Raw genomic sequence first — 15972 nt, forward strand, 5'->3', positions numbered from 1 at the left:
GCTCTCGATGTGTAAGCCTGTCATACGCTACTGGATCCAGCTTCCTAGCATTTTGTCGAGGATTTTCACATCTGTGCTCATGAGGTCTGTAGTTTCTTCGCAATGTCTTTATCTGATACTTCTGGTGTCAGGGTAATACCAGCCTCACAGAGTGAGTTAAGAAGTGTTTCTTCCTGTAATTTTTTTTTTTTTTTTTTGGAAGAGTTTGAGAAGGATTGGTGTGAATTCTTCTTTAAATTTGGTGGAATTCACCACTGAAGCCATCTGGTCCTGGGCTTTTCTTGCTGGGAAGCTATCTGACCACTATCTCACCATCTTTACTCATCAGAGGTCTACTCAGACTTTCTGTTCCTTCTTGAGTCAGTTTGTGGGTTTTCAGGAACGTGTCCATTTCACCTGAGTTGTCTAACAGGACCCACTGTTCACAGTACTCCTTCCAGCCCTTTGTATTTCTGTAAAGTGGGCAGTGAAAATAAAGAGGGTGGTCCTTTCTTTTATTCCTGATTTAGTTATTTGAGCCATCTCTCTCTCTCTCTGATCAGTCTAGCTAAAGGTTTGTTAATTTTGTTTACCTTTCAAAGAATTAACTTCTAGTTTAGTTGATTTCCATTGTTTTTTCTATTTTCCATTTCATTTATTTTCATTCTCCATCTTTATTACTTTCTTCCTTCTACTTGATTTAGATTTAACTTGTTCTTTTTCTCATGTCTTAATGGGGGTATCTTTATTTTTAATAGAATTTATTTGCAGGTAAATTTATATAATTTAATTTTTAAGAATGGCTATATATAAAAATCAGCTCCCAAAATTCCTAAAAATGTAACACATGACTCTGGAAGTTACTGCGAGCCTGCCCAGCACATCTAAGGGGTGGGTCAAGCAGCCCTCAAAAAGCAAATCACACCACCTGTAGGAAGTCACTACATGGCACTGACACGGGGCATTGGCTCACAGCTTTCTGCTGCCTCTCTGTCTACAGCTCAGAGAGCTTGAGTGACCTGCTAGAGGCCACACAGAATAAAATGCCTACACACGTTTCTAAAAATGCAAACATACTTACACCCACTTTTCCAGTTATTGAAACATATAAAAGCTTTTCCCCCCAAAGACAGGCTTGCTCTCCACTCTGCATCCTGCCCACCCCTCAGAGGCTGTTCCCCTCAGAGTGAGGTCGGGGGTCTGGACAGGATAGACATGGACGTGGGTAGTCACTCTTTCGGGCCTGCTGGAAAAGACCCCCAGGAGTCTAGGGCACAACCACGCCCACAGAGCCGCAGCAGGTGCCTGTGACCACCTGCCTGAGACAAGTGCTCAGCTCCTCCAGGAAGCTTTCCCAGATTTTCACTGCTGCATCTGCCAGGCTCAGCCCTGGGCCCGTGGCCCCATCAGGAGTGTGCTGCCCGTGACGGCCCCCTTCCCCCATCTCATGCTGTCCCCGCACCCCACTCTCAGCGCTCCTGCACTGGCTGCTGCGTGGGGGCCTCCGCCTGGGAGGCTGCAGAGCCCGGAACTGGAACAAGGACAATTCTTACCAAAACGCCCCCAAACCCTCCCCCTCCCCTTTCCCTCCACATCAGAGTGTCCTTAGCGTTCAACTCAAGTCCCATCCTGCTCAAAGATGCACAAGTCTAGAAAACATTTAAAAACCTACTGAAACCTACTTGGAATCATGAGGATGGCAGAGACCCAGCCGGGGGGGCCATGCTCAGCAGAAAGGCCAGGGCACAGAGACATCCTTGGCCAGCCACAGCCCGGGTCACCCTGCTCAGGACCCTGTGTCGCAGCACAAGAGGGTGATGCACAGAGAAGGACCTGCTGTCCTCGGGAGGCTGAGGGCGGACAGGTTCTTCCACAACAGAACTGAGACCTGTCCTGAGTGTGCGTCATTCCCCACATGGCAGGGGAATCCCCCGGAGCAGCTGACCTTGGCGGCTAGAAAAGGTCTCTTCCTGGCCAGGGGGAGGGAAGAGGTCCATCCAAGGTCACACGGCCCAGTCCAGCAGGTGTGACCTTCCTCCCCTGGAAGCCCGCAGAGCAAGAACTAGTGGGCACGGGGACCCTGTGCTCAGAGGCTCCAGGAGGATGCCTCACCCGTGAAAGGACGGGGACGGGAGCAAGGAGACCCACAGTCCCTCCATCGGGGCTCCGCACCCTGGCGAGGCTGGCGCTCTGGCAGGAGGATGGAGTCTGCTTACACCCATTTGCTCGGCTGCCCCCGGCCCGTCCTCCCACCCACCCATCCTCCATGGCACCTGGCAAAGTGAGGTGGCCACCAGCCAGTGGCCGTCTGGTGACACACGGACACCCCTCTGAATGCTGGCACCCTGTCTCTGGTCCCTCACCCAGACCCACATGTTACTGGGGCTCCACAGTGCAGGGAGCTGAGAGGAATCGGGGATTCTGAAGGAAGGGCACCCTGGGACCAAATGACCCTCTGCTCTCTGCATAAACGTCAACCAGCCGCTGCGTGGTCTTCCCACAACTAAAAGCAGCACCACGTTCCAGAACTCTCCAGGGGACCGCTTGTCCGATAATGGTGTTGTCCCTTCTCTGGTGTTCTCCCAAAGGCCTATCATCGCAGCTCTGACACCTGTGGGTGCAGCCAGCCTGGCCCGGGAACCCGCCCCTCCCTGAGCGTGGAGGCCACAGAGCTGCCGGGCGAGGCCGGCCCAGGCCTAGGCTGCCTGTGGCACAGCGTGGATCTCGGGCCAGAGCCCCCGCTGCCCCCGCCTAGCTTACCATCCCTCGCGCCTGGGGCTCTAGGCGTGCGTCCTGCCACCTTCCATCTTAAACAAGTCCCTGCTCAGAGCTGATTTGACGGCTCATCACCAGGCGTCTGAAACCCAACCTGGTCCCGGACGTGCAGGGTGCAGCGATGTGCTCAGGAAGGCAGAGCACTGGCGTCTGGAGCTTCCAGAGTTTGTTGCACACCACCCTCTACCCAGCAGGAGGCCCCCAGCGGTGGCGGAATGTGGCAGCTGTGTCACAACAGCTCCGTCCTTTGTTGTCACTGGATCGAGCAGCAGGCTGCGGGGCATGCCTGCCACACTGGGTCTGCTTCCCCATCCGCTCGTGCTGGCCCTGGGGCGCCCCACGCCATGCAGAGCAGGGACCCCAAGCCTCGGGGTCTGAGGGCCTGTCCTGGTCCCACGACCTGGCCCCTGGCTGCAGCCTCAGGAAGGCTCTGGAAACCTCGAGATCTCCCTGAGCAGGCAGAGTGGAGCTGAGCCCACATGGGGAGGACACGTCCCCGGAGGGTCGGGTGCCCCCACGTCTCAGGCACATACTGAAAGGTACCTCGGTGGCCACCCAGGATGGGCGCAGGCGGCCACAGCTCAGGTGCCCAGGTATATCTTATGGTTTGTGATGCTGTGATGGTTCCCAACTCCACAGAGGACAGAAGATGGGGGGCGGAGGAGGCGGTGTGAGGACAGAAGAGCCTGGGCAGGGCCCGCCTGTCTGCTTCCTGCCTCCTTTCCCAGCCCGACTCCTCGCAACTCCAAGGCTGCCTACCTGGTGGAGAAATAAGGCACCGCCCCCAGCTCCTGGGGTCCAGGCCCTCCCTGCTCTGTCTGTCCTCACAGTGGGGACGCTGCCCTCCTCCACTGAGGTCCCTGTCCCCCAGCTCTGGGCCCCACCCCCAATTCTGTCCTGGGAACGTGCCGCCACTTCTGGCTCTTTCTTGGTCTCTAAGTTCCTCCCCATCCTCCCCACCAGCATCTGAATGGCCTCAGGTCTGTTCTTCTTTTGTTTTTGCTTCTAGCACCAAATCCAACTCCTGGGGCCTCCCTTCTCCTTCACAGCCAGACTCCACCCAAGACAGCAGCTGCGCGTGCAGCGCAAAGTGAGGCCGGGACTCCGGAGGCCCAGGCTGCACCTTCCCTCATTCGGCGCGGCCGGTGCCGAAATGGAGTAAGCCGGCGTCTGCTGAATCTAACAAAAACCAGACTTCCACCCAAGGCTTTCTGAAGGCTTGTTTTTCCCGTTATCCACTTCTCAGTGTATCTTTAAACACAGGTGTCGGCCGTTCGTCATCAGGACGTTGAGAAAGGTGGTCTACACTCTCCTGTCACACCTGCTCCAGACTGAGTTCCAGCCCAGCCAGGCTGCAGGGCGGCTGCGTCCTAACCCCTGGTCCTCCTCACACAGGGTGCACTGGGCAGCGCCAGCCCTGCCCCCCACCGCATGCGAGCCCCTGCCCGTCCTCCCCAGCTGCCCGTCCTCACCGAATTCTGTGTGCGTGTGCGTCTTGCAAGAGCTTCATGGAGTCGTAATTCACATATGGTACACCTCACCCACCTAGTGTTCAATCAGTGGTCTTTTGTATATCTAATTGTGTACCCATCACCAGTCTTAGAACATTTGCACCCAAAAAGAAAGCCTGTTTTCATTACCTGTCACTCGGCCTTTTCCCCTCTGCCAGCCCCTGGCAAACATTAAACTGATTTCCGTCTCTACAAGTCTGCCTGTTCTGGACATTTCATGGGAATGGAATCACATGACATGTGGCCTTCGTGTCTGGTTCCTTTCCCTTCACATGATGTGTTCAAGGTTTATCCATGTAGCGTGTGTCGAAACTTCATTCTTTTTTCTTTTTTTTTTGAGGAAGATTAGCCCTGAGCTAACTGCTGCAAATCCTCCTCTTTTTGCTGAGGAAGACTGGCCCTGAGCTAACATCCATGCCCATCTTCCTCTACTTTATATGTGGGATGCTTGTCACAGCATGGCTTTTGCCAAGCAGTGCCATGTCCGTACCTGGGATCCAAACCAGTGAACTCCAGGCTGCCGAAGCAGAACGTGTGAACTTAACCACTGTGCCACCGGGCTGGCCCCACTTCATTCTTTTTTATGGCTCAGTAATGTTCCATTATGAGGACATCCTACATTTTGTTTATGTGCTTGTCCACTGATGGACATCTGGCTGTTTCTGCTTTTTGTCTCTTATGGTTCACTCTGCTGTGGACATTGGTGGACAGGTTTTCAAGTGGAGACAGGTTCATTTCTCCCGGGTATGTACCTGGGATGCCAGTAGGAGTGGGACTGCTGGGCCACATGACCACTCTACGTTTATTCACATCAGGAACTGCTGGCTCATTTCCCAAAGCAGCTGCACCATTCAACATTCCCACCAGCGATGTGTGAGGGTTCCGATTTCTCCACTTCCTTGTCAACACTTGTTATTCTCTGATGTGTGGTCCTAGCCATGCTGGTGAGTATGAAGTGGCATCTCACTGTCGGGTTTGATTTGCATTTGCCAGACGACTAGCGACATCTAGCATCTTTTCATGTACTTATTGGCTATTCACACATACACATCTTCTTTGAAGAATGCCTAGTCAGACACTTTGCCAGCTCTTTAATTTTTTGTCTTTTCATTATCAAGTTACATGAGTTCTTTATAATATTCTGGATAAAAGTCTCTTAGATACATGTTTTGCAAATATATTCCCCCTTTCTGTGGGCTGCCTTTTCACTTTCTTGATGACATCCTCTGAAACACAAAAGTTTCTAATTTTGATGACGTCTCACTTATCTATTTTCTCATTTGTTGCTTGGGCTTCCAGTGTCATATCTAAGAACGCTTGTCAAACCCAAGGTCATGAAGAGTTATCTCTGTTTTCTTCTACAAGTTTTATCACGTAGTCCTTGACATTTAGGTATTTGGTCCATGCTGAGTTAATCTTTTGTATTTGGTGGGAGGTAGGGATCCGATGTCATTCTTTTGCACGTGGGTCTCCAGTTGCCCCAGCATCACTTGTGGAAAAGACTATTCTTTCCCCATTGAATGGTCTGGGCACCCTTGTCAAAAATCACTTAATGATCCCTGTTAAGGGTTCATTTCTGGACTCTCGATTCTTTGCACCTCCTTCTAAATGAGGAGGCCTCCCAGCTCCATCCTGGACCCTCTTGGGGATTTGCACTTCCTCGCTGATCCAGAACCGTCACAGCCATCTGCACACAGACCCCTCCTACACATTTATCCCTGCTGCACACTTCCTCAGCAGAGTCCCTAAGGCCACATCTGGGACACACATGTTTCATGTATTGCTGAGAAAAATGCAAATGGGGGACAAAGTGGCTCCCTAAGCTGGGTACCAGTTGAGTGAGGGCCTGTGCGCATCGGATCTCGTTTCACCCTAAGGGAAGCGTGATGATGTCCACTGTTATCCCAATCTGTGGATGAAGACAGGGGCCTGGCCCCGGCGCACCCTCTGGTGACCACAAGCAGGGCCTGGGGGCATGACTTTCCACTCCACAGCCCGGGAGTCTTTTGCATCCCAGGCCCCCTGAAAGGAAAAGCACGTTATGAGTTCTGACCCTAATGTGCAGGCATGTGATGGGGCATACTCTGTGCTCGAGAACACAAGGGAATGGCCACCTAGAAGAAAGGCAGGCCCACAGCAGGTGTGGATGGTCCATTGCATCAGCCAGCAGGTCCCGGCAGAGCCTTCAGAGAGCCTGGCCGGCCACGCGCTGAGGGCAGCTCTGACTTCCCGAAGCCTCTCCAGACGTGTGCCAGCCCCAGTTACTCGCTCCTCCTGGGCGGCCAGCTGCAGCCCTCGCAACAGGCCTGGCAGAACTCAGACACTGGCCTGCCCTCCCCCTGGGCTCCCAGGGATAACTGCCCGGCCCAGGCCAGAGACTCCTGCCTTCACCTTTTGCCCCCATGGCCAGGGCGGTGCTGCTTCAGAAACAAGCTCTCCTCTCCCAATGGCCTGCGCCAGGCCCCTGGCACCGGGCAGCCTTCTGTACTTTGATTTCTTCTTTTTTTTTCTGAGGAAGATTAGCACTGAGCTAACATCTGCTGCCAATCCTCCTCTTTTAACTGAGGAAGACTGGCCCTGAGCTAACATCCGTGCCCACCTTCCTCTACTCTATATGTGGGACGCCTACCACAGCATGGCTTGTCAAGCGGTGCCATGTCCGCACCCGGGATCCGAACCAGCGAACCCCAAGGCGCTCGAAGCAGAACATGCGAAGTTAACCACTCAGCCATGGGGCCAGACCCCTTTCCTTTGATTTTTTAAAGAGAGTTTCACGGGAACACAGCTGATGGGAGGAAGACCTCCACTTATAAAGAAAGATGCTGCCTCAGCGGGAGGGAGAGTCGGCTCTGGGTGGCTTTCTGCTGCATGCCGGGAGGCTTGGGGACAGGGCCTCCGTCATCACTGCGGCACCGTGGTGGCCTGGGGACCAGCGTGTTTCCACTGACGGGCAGAGGGGCCTCAGAGCTCTACACAACAACTAGGCATGGTAGAGGCAGGCTTGCCCCCTTGTTACCTGTGGCATCCATGACTGGGCAGCCCTAAGGTGAGGTTCTGTCCTGTATTTGGGGTTTAGGACGCTGAACCCTGCAGAGATGACTGGGGTTCATTTGAGGACCTCTTTCCTGACGGGTCTCTAGTCTGGAACAACTCCAGGCAGGAACCGTGGGTCACAGAGGCTGGGGAGAGGCTGACCCGGAAACGCTTCGAGCGCAGAGACAGGAGCAGGAGTTCTCCTCCCTCCACTAGCCCCTTCCATCCAAGAAGAGAAGCTATCCTGGTGAACTCCTCTTCATCCCTCAGTACCCTGTTCAAATGTCCCCTCATGGATGCAGCTTTGCCAAGGTCCTGGGGAGGAAGAGATGGTGGTACTCTGGGTCCCATGGCCCCTTCCCCACTGTCTGGACCCCAGCCCACAGCACTGCTGCACTGGGTGCTTGAGTCACCCTTCCCTTACACGTCTCCTCCAGCCCTGAGCGTACACCTTGTTTGAATGAACGAGTGAGCGAATGAACAAACAAACAAATAAGCTGATTAATAAATGGTTCAACAACTGAACAGAATTGACACAGACGTGAGCCAGCTTCCAAGCACCCACATTCAACAGACACAGTAGAGTTGGCATAAACTATCCCAATTTAAACCCCGCTCACATTAAATTCCGACCGCCCTGGCGTGGCACAAGTTTTCTCTTGAGCAGACACACTTCATACGTGAGGCAACTTATTATGCACGCAGAGCGGGAAAATAGAAAAGCAAAAATTAAATTAGATGGCAGCTTGGAAAATGCCCACTGTGCAAAAAGCACCAGCTAACGCATTTGCCCGGCCTCCCTTGAAAATGGCCAGTTTTAATTTGGGTCTCTGGGACCCGCTCCGCAGGCCCTGGGGGTCTCCCGGGGAGAGGGCAAGTGCCGGGTTTCTGATGAGCAGCCCCAGATTCAATTAGTGATCAACTGTGCCCCCCTCCCCGCGGCCTGCAGGCTAATGAGGAGAGAGGCAGGGACGTGGCTGCCAGTGCCTCTCCCTCCCTCTAGTCTCGGGAAGAATCAATCAACGTCAGCCGACAAGGCCCGCGCGCCGTCACGTGTGAGCTTGTCCCCATTACCGGAGCCGGAGACGGTGGCGGCATGCGGGAGCATTAATTCCCTTCATTGGGATCAAGATGGCTGGCCCCTCGTCCGCACCTGCCCTGGACTCAGGCTGGCAGGACGGAGATCTAGAATCAGAGAGCCGCCCGGGAGTGGCACACACCTGGGTGTTTAAACACAGGACACCCACTGACAGACGTTTTAATAAGGACAAATGACAGGTTCTTACAAACAAAACCATCCCCAGGGACGGTTCTTCCTGTTCCGTTTCCCCAGAAGGCGCCAGCGGCCTTAAGAGCCCTCCATTCACCTCCAGCCCCCGACACGGCGCAGCCAGCCTCCTTTGCCACAATCTCCCGAGTGTCTCTGACGTCCCCAAAAGGATGGCAGCACAGGCGCTGGCACATGGCTGTGGGGTCTGTGGGGCCTGGGTGGTCGGTGAGCCGACAGCCCCGGGCCTTCAGGGAGCTTCTGGGTGGCCAGGCTCTGCAGGCGAGGCCCCCACGTGGCCACACCTGAGCCACCAGCTCGGTCCCAAGGTGCACGGGTGCCTGGGTCACGAGTGGCGTGGGCTGGGCCTGCCCCCTCCGGCCAGGAGCCCTGGGCCCTCACCTGCTCCTGGTCTTTCCTGCTGGATGCCCAGTGGGGCTCGAGCTCCCGGCTATGGACCCCAGGCAGACTCACTGCAGAGCCACGTGCCCAGACAGTCTGAGGACAGGTTCATCAGTGACATGCGCGGGGTCCCTGATCCAACCAGCTCCAGACCCTGAGGTGGCTTCAAGGCCCTGCTGACCCCTTCCTGGCGGCCTTTCTGGCCTTGGGGGCTGCACTGGGACCTGCCTAGCTCGTCAGAAAGCCCTCCCCAAGGTCCCACAGTTATGATTGTGTCCTTGCTCCCAACGTCCCCCACCCGTCACTGGGGCCTCTTTGAGCTGGCTGCCAGCGCTCAGGATGTCTCAGCTCCAGGTGCGGCACTTCTCAGGTGACTGTCACGAACACTGGTATTATCCCCGTGTCGGAGATCAGAGTAGAGGCGGGCTCCTGAGCAGAGGCAGTGGGTTTGAGCTGGGGAGCCTGTGTCCCAGAGCCCTACATAGAGGCTGCGGGGCAGGGGGCCCCCAACCAGAAGCCCCAGATCCCAAATCCAGCTCTAGAAGACCCTGGCAAGTCCCTCTCTGCCCCTGTGGGAGGGAGTGGCTGAACCCTGGGACCTGGCCACCGTGACGTGCTGTGACCACGTCTCCTGAAGCCCCCGAGGAACCAAGGCCCCCGCAGACCCCTGTGTGGGGTCATCCACCCCAAGGAACCTGGACTGACACAAAGCTGCTGCTGGCCAGGCCCACAGGAGCCCCCCAAGACCACCTCAGGAGAGGGGGGGGGTCTCTCTGCCTGCTCTGGTCACAGGCGCTGGCAGGGCTCTGGCCTTGCTCTGATGCCCACCTGCCCGCGCCCTCCCACATCCACCCCCTATCCCTGACCCCTGGCTGGTGTTGGCACCAGACCCCTTCCCCGACCATCTGCCTTGGGGTGCCAGGTCTCACCCTGCACCGCCTGGGCCTGGGCTAGTTCTCCCAGGGGTTGCACACGTCAGCCTCCTCTCCTAGTGGATGGATGGACCCAGGATGAGACCAACAGCAGCTGCATAGGCTCCCTTCCTCCTTGTAAAGACCACCTGTGATTCTGTTTCCAAAGACGGACCCCAAAGGTACAGCCTCCCCTACACACGGTGCCTTTCTGAGTGTTAATGGAGCAGAGATGTTAACAGGGCACATCCTATTGACCACACCATTCAACCTCTGGTGGCCCTGTAGGAGGTCACCACCAGCCCCCTGCATAGGCTCATTGGCTTGTCCTCGGAGCCCTGGCGGACGAGGCCCTTCTGCACAGCACTAAACGGGGGCCTGCGGGTGCCTGACACTTGCCTGACCCAGAGGAAGAGGAGCCCACCACCTGGCTGGCAGCCTCTGTCAGAAACCACATGCGATGGGGTAGCAGCATCCAGAGCCACCAGCCGTCTTGCGGATGGCCTGGCCTCTGCTCCCGTCTGCCCACAGCAACTTGGAGGACCCGCAGCCTCCAGACCAGTAACTCCCTGCAACCACGCCTGGGGACCTCGCTCCCCGCCATCTGCGTCCCCAGCACCCTGGACACCGAGCCCACAGCCAGCAGACAGCCCACAGGTGCACAAGCCAACGCTGCCCCCAGGAGCAGCCACACTGGACAAGACAGTCAGCCTGAGGCCTGATCTTGAGAACAAGGGGACCCCACGGAACATTCTGGGTGGGTGGGGGCCCTGTGTCGGGTGGACGCCTGCCGTGCAGCCTCCCCTGGCCCTCAGTGGGGTCGCCTGGGCCATGGGCTCTTACCGTCCACGCAGGCGGGCCGGGCCCTCGTGGTGCCCGCAATCTGCCCCTTTCTGCACGCACAGCGAGCTGTCTGCCGGGCGATCGTCCTCCGTGGCTGGCTGCTGTCCCGGTCCAGCGTCACAATTTCACAGGTGCCGGCGGCCAGCTGACCTACAAGAGAGGCACAGATGTGGGTTGAGTGGCCGTCCCCTGGAGACAAGCCACTCACCATCTTGCTCTGCAAAGGGGCCCACAGTAGCCACAGGGAGACCGTCTTCCCACAGGAGACGTCGCCAGCACCTCCAATGACGCTTTCAGGAACCCGCTTTATAAAAGCTGCACACTGGATGGGGCCAGTTGACCTTGACTTCCACGCAACATCACGGTGGTGGCCCTGACTCGGGAGATAGGAAATTAAACATGGGCCCATCTCGGTTGCACCAGAAATGAAGACTGAGCCACAGAGGAAGCCTCTAACACTGTCAGGCATTCTGATCTCAGGAACTTGGATGACACAAAGCCCAGCGACCTGAATCCACACTGGGCCCCTCAGCTCAGTGCCCAAGCTGGCCTGAGGGTGGGGACACCACCACAGACCCTCTCCCAGGTCTGGTGACAGCTTCACAAGCTGCCGGTCCAGGAGGTAGAAACCTCACATCCGGACAGAGCTGAGAGCCATGGGATCTGGACAGAACCCTCCACGCCGGGCCGTCTCCCTCCCACAGGCTGGGGCATACACACGCACGCACGCATGCACATGAGACGCACACACAGATGCAGCTACACAGGAAGTGCAGATGTGCACGTTGCACGTGCCTGGCAGATGGACAGGCAGCACACCGCACACAGGTTTGCACAGGCGGGACTCAGGGGTGAACACGCTGAGGCCGAGAGGCACAGAGACCCACAGGCCACACAAGTACACACAGAGCTGCTCGTACTGTGTACATGTGACCTGGACACGCAAACAAACACAGAGACGCTCACACAGGGTGCAAGTGCCTGTGTAGATGCATACACATGGGTGCACACAGGCTGCCTGACATGCCCCACACTCCTGCTGGCCCCATGGACACTGTCCCAGCTCCCGCAGAGCACAGGACGCGGGCGGCATGGCTCTGTGGCCTGCATCTGGCTCTGGGCCATCCCAGCGTGCAGAGAAGGGACACGCTCCGTTTGAAGGCGACGACTCAAGGAATTTGACTGGCTTCCTCACCCCTCACATGTCTGAAATCCTAGGGAGAGCACCCATCTCTCTGAGGCCCCGGGCCCACTGTCCCGGCAGAAGGATAACCCTGCGTCCTTTCAGACACCACTCTGCTGTCAAACGCACACAGGCTCCACTAGTGAGTACTGAGTGCTGACACCAAGACAGACAGCGCCAGCACTTGAGGGGGGCGGTGAAGATGAAACCTGGCTGCCACGCCCAGCGGGAGGGAGGCTAGGGGTCCTCCCCTAGCTCCGCCAGTGCAGCCCCGGGCCACGCCCACACTGCGACCCTGGGCTGCCCCTTGGCTGGTTTGTTCCCACCTGGCCACGAAGCCTTGGCCTCCACCTGGGCACCCACCCTGTAGAACCCCGCGGAGGCCTCACTCACTCAAGTGCCCTGCTCTGTCAGTTACTCAGGAAATAGCGAGTGCCGACAGCATGCTGTCCTCTGTTTGGGCCCTGGGACCACAATGTGAGTGAAGCAGATGGTGTTCTGCCCTGGGGGGCTCCTCCCAGTGGGGAAGATGGCTGCACACAGATGCAGGGACATGGGGGTCAGCAGGAACACAGGACAATGGGGGGGATGGTGCTGTGGCTCAGAACAGGGAACAATGAGCAGGTGATACCTGGAGGGGACCCTGGGTGCAGGTGGAGGAGGGTGGTGGCCCCTGCTGCTCCTGGCTGCCGATCAGTCAGCCCCAGTGTCTGCCCACCACACTCCTGCTGGCACCTGCCCCTGCTGCCACCTCAGGCCCTCTCCTGCAGGCAGCCCCCTGGGTCCTCCAGGCAGCGCACTGCACGGGATGGTGCCTGCCTTTCTGTCACCTCCAGGTCCCCACCCGAGCCCAGAGCCAAGGCTAGGTCAGGCACGGCACAAGCCGGCAGGATGAAGCATGTGGAGTAGCCACCTGCTCTGCTGGCCTGGGGCCGTCCAGGCTGCCCTCTACCCTGGCGGTGTCGTGTCTGGGTGTGAGCCAAGAGGCCCCGGGCGTCTACAGTGGGCACCAGACATGCCGGCCCGGAGCTCAGAGGTGCTGTGCACAGGGGCCCCAACCCAGCTGCCCAGAGCCAGCCGGGGACAGCCCATGAGGCTGGTGTAGGGGGACCATACAGGTGCGGCACGAAGGACGCGGGGCACCTCCTCACCAACCACCGGGACCCCCTCGCTGAGCAGAACCCCATCCCATGGCCAACACCCCGAGGCCACCTCCCCTGAAGGCTTTGGCTGCAAATTTTTACTCTCACTGGCTAATTACACACAAATTATGTACTGTCCTAAGAATGAGACAAAAATAAATAAATCGACCCACAAATAAATAAGTGGGCAAACAAATGCAGCAGAGAGAAGTGGTCCAGGCTAATGAGGTGACGCTTCCTGGCAACAGCAGAGGTCAGAGGCTCAGAGAGGTGGTGACAGGCACCTCTGCCTCACGGGCCCCCGAGCACGGTGGGGTTGCAGATGTGGATAAAGATGCAGATGTGGACAAGGATGTGGGGATTTACGGGCTGGTCCCACACCGTGATCTGCAGTCGGCCAGTGCGTGGGCTCCCTCCCGGCAGCTATTTTAAGCTCTGCAGGTTGACACGGGGCGCTCTGCTATTCCCAGTTCTCGCTGCCGCCCACCCGGACTCCAGGCACCTCTGGCTGATGTCACGGCAGGCAGAGGCCCATCTCCCAGGCGCCTAGGGCCAGTGGCCTCCTCACAGCCAGAGGGCAGGGGGCAGTTCTTAGGAGCCGCCCGCCTACTGCAGCTGAGCGGAGACCCAGGGTGGCCGTGCTGTCACTGAGCCGAGGACTCCTTGATGTGTCTCTTCTGCTTCCATAGGGTCACTGGCCATGGTGGATTAGGGCTCACCCTAAGGGCCTCCTCTTAACTTGCCCACAGTTGCAAAGACCCCATTTCCGTGAAAGGCCACATTCACAGGTAGGGGGTTAGGACCCAAACATATCTTTTTGGGGGACACCATTCAACCTAAAAACGGAACAACACCAACCTCTGTGTGAGACGCGGACATGCCCGACTTGGAAGGAGATGCACGTCGACCTGCGGGGTGCACACCCTGCACAGCTGTCTTCGGGAGATCGTGTGTCCCCAGCTTTTAGCTCGTTACCAGCTGACAAGGCGTCCAGGACTCAGCTGGAGTGCCAGGGCCAGCCCGGCTCCATCCGTCCACACAGCTGTCCCATGGCTGCCGTGGCCGCCCCTCCTCAGGGTCTCTGCCCACATTTCTCACCCAGTCAATTCCATGTTTGGGTTGGTTTTCTGCAGACCCTGAGGCCCTCCTCCTGAGCTTTCACCCCGGGCTCCTTCGCATCCTCCTCAGCCTGCGTTGTGACCATCTTCCAGGGCTGGCCTCATCTTCTTGGGGTGTTGTCCCTGCCTCCTGGAGGAGCTAATGATAAACGCCCCAATCCCCGCCAGTCTGCTCCCCGGGGCTCCACTCCGCTTCCACGGATGCGGGCACCCAGTGTCCCCTGACGACAGTTACAAATGCCAGGTCTCCTGGGAGGCCCAAGGGGCAGTCCAGGACTCTTGGAAGCAAGCAGCCCAGGTGAAGGGCAAGGGGACAGAGATGGAGTGGCAGTGGGTCAGCAGCTGGGCCCAAAATAGAGGCACCGAGAAACCCGAGGTGCCTGGGGGGCTCGGAAGAGCCGGCGGTCCTCAGACACTTGGTGGCTCTTACACCACGAGCTGAATGTTTCCAGCAGGTCACGCGGCTGAACACGGAGATCAGGTATCAGATGGGTGGTCACCCCGAACCGTGTGCACGCTCAATGTGACAGAGAAGAATCAGCCAGGGCTGGGCCTCCACGCAGCCCTGCCTGTGCTAACGGTTCCACTCTGGGAGCCGATCATCCAACTAAGGCTATAAATTCAACATGGGCCCTAACCCACTGCTACCCAGTACTTGGAACACAACCATCTGCTTCTGAACTCACAAACTTGTGTGGACACAATGGAGCACTCGCTCCAGGAGCTGGACCCTCCCTGTCCGTCCACACTCCCCTGGGCACACCAAGACCCGCTCGGCTTGGAGGAAATCCACTGCACCTTATTTGGCCGGTGCCCAAGTTTGGGGCTGGGTGAGGGGATGAGCAGCAGGCTGACCCTGCGCACAGTGGGCCACACCGGTCACTTCTAACGCAGAGCTGAGGTGCGACAGCGCCCTTGACACCCCGGGGGCTCCGCCCAGAGCTGGTACAGGTGGGCCCCCTGCCCTCAGAAATCCCTCTGTGCCATGCGGGTCTCCAGTTGGCTGTGAAGACCTCACTGCCTTGCGCCTCAGCCCTGCATGTCCCCTGACTGGGCCAGCGGCATACCAACCTGAGCCAGATCCAGGGCAGAGGACGCGTATCTTGGCCGCAGGGCCTGGCCCGTGCACCTGGAGTGGAGGCCGCGGGCCCTTAAGACACCCCCACCCTGGGCACAGCCCTCCACAGGCCCCACCGTCCCGTCCCATCATCCCCAGCTCCTGAAGCTCTGAGGGCAGTGGGGCGGCCGGCTGGGCCCCGACGGAGCTGCACGTCACACGCCAAGCAGAGCACACATGTGGACCCCAAGGCCTGGGCGGCACCACTGGTCAAAGCCGTGAGCACACAGGGCACTGGGCTCGGCCGGGGGTCGAGTGGAGCTGGGGGCCAGGCCCAGGACGAGGCAGATAGGCTTGGTGGGGCCAGCTCCACTCTCCTCCAGGTTCTCGCCCTCTGACAGCTGAGCCCCCCCCAAACACTCACCCCTCCCAGAGGGGCCTCTCAGGGGGCTGACGCAGGTCCCGGGAGGGGCGCTGGGGCCACGAGGTGAGCACACAGCTAGGACGCTTCCAGAGCCTGGGGCCCCCTGCTTCCTGCCCATCCTCCTCCTCTCTCAGCTCGTCTCTGCTCTCTCTCCACCACACACACACACACACACACACACACATACACACACATGGATAAACTCATGCAAACACACAAATATACACACAGATATACACACACAGACATACGCATACGAACACACAAATATGCACACACGGATACATGCATATGAACACAAAAATACACACAGACATACACACAGAT

General features: G+C 57.7%; 1 protein-coding gene across 1 annotated transcript in view; it reads right to left on the minus strand.

The window, feature by feature from the left end:
• The window catches only part of TAFA5 (TAFA chemokine like family member 5), a 251649-nt gene that overhangs the window by 82236 nt on the left and 153441 nt on the right, over positions 1–15972 (minus strand). The window contains exon 2 of the mRNA XM_046646645.1: positions 10722–10871. Within this exon, the coding sequence (XP_046502601.1) occupies positions 10722–10871 (150 nt within the window). The remainder of the gene's footprint in view (positions 1–10721; positions 10872–15972) is intronic.

The sequence above is a fragment of the Equus quagga genome, chromosome 19, assembly GCF_021613505.1.
Source record: "Equus quagga isolate Etosha38 chromosome 19, UCLA_HA_Equagga_1.0, whole genome shotgun sequence".
NCBI classification, from domain to species: Eukaryota; Metazoa; Chordata; class Mammalia; order Perissodactyla; family Equidae; genus Equus; species Equus quagga.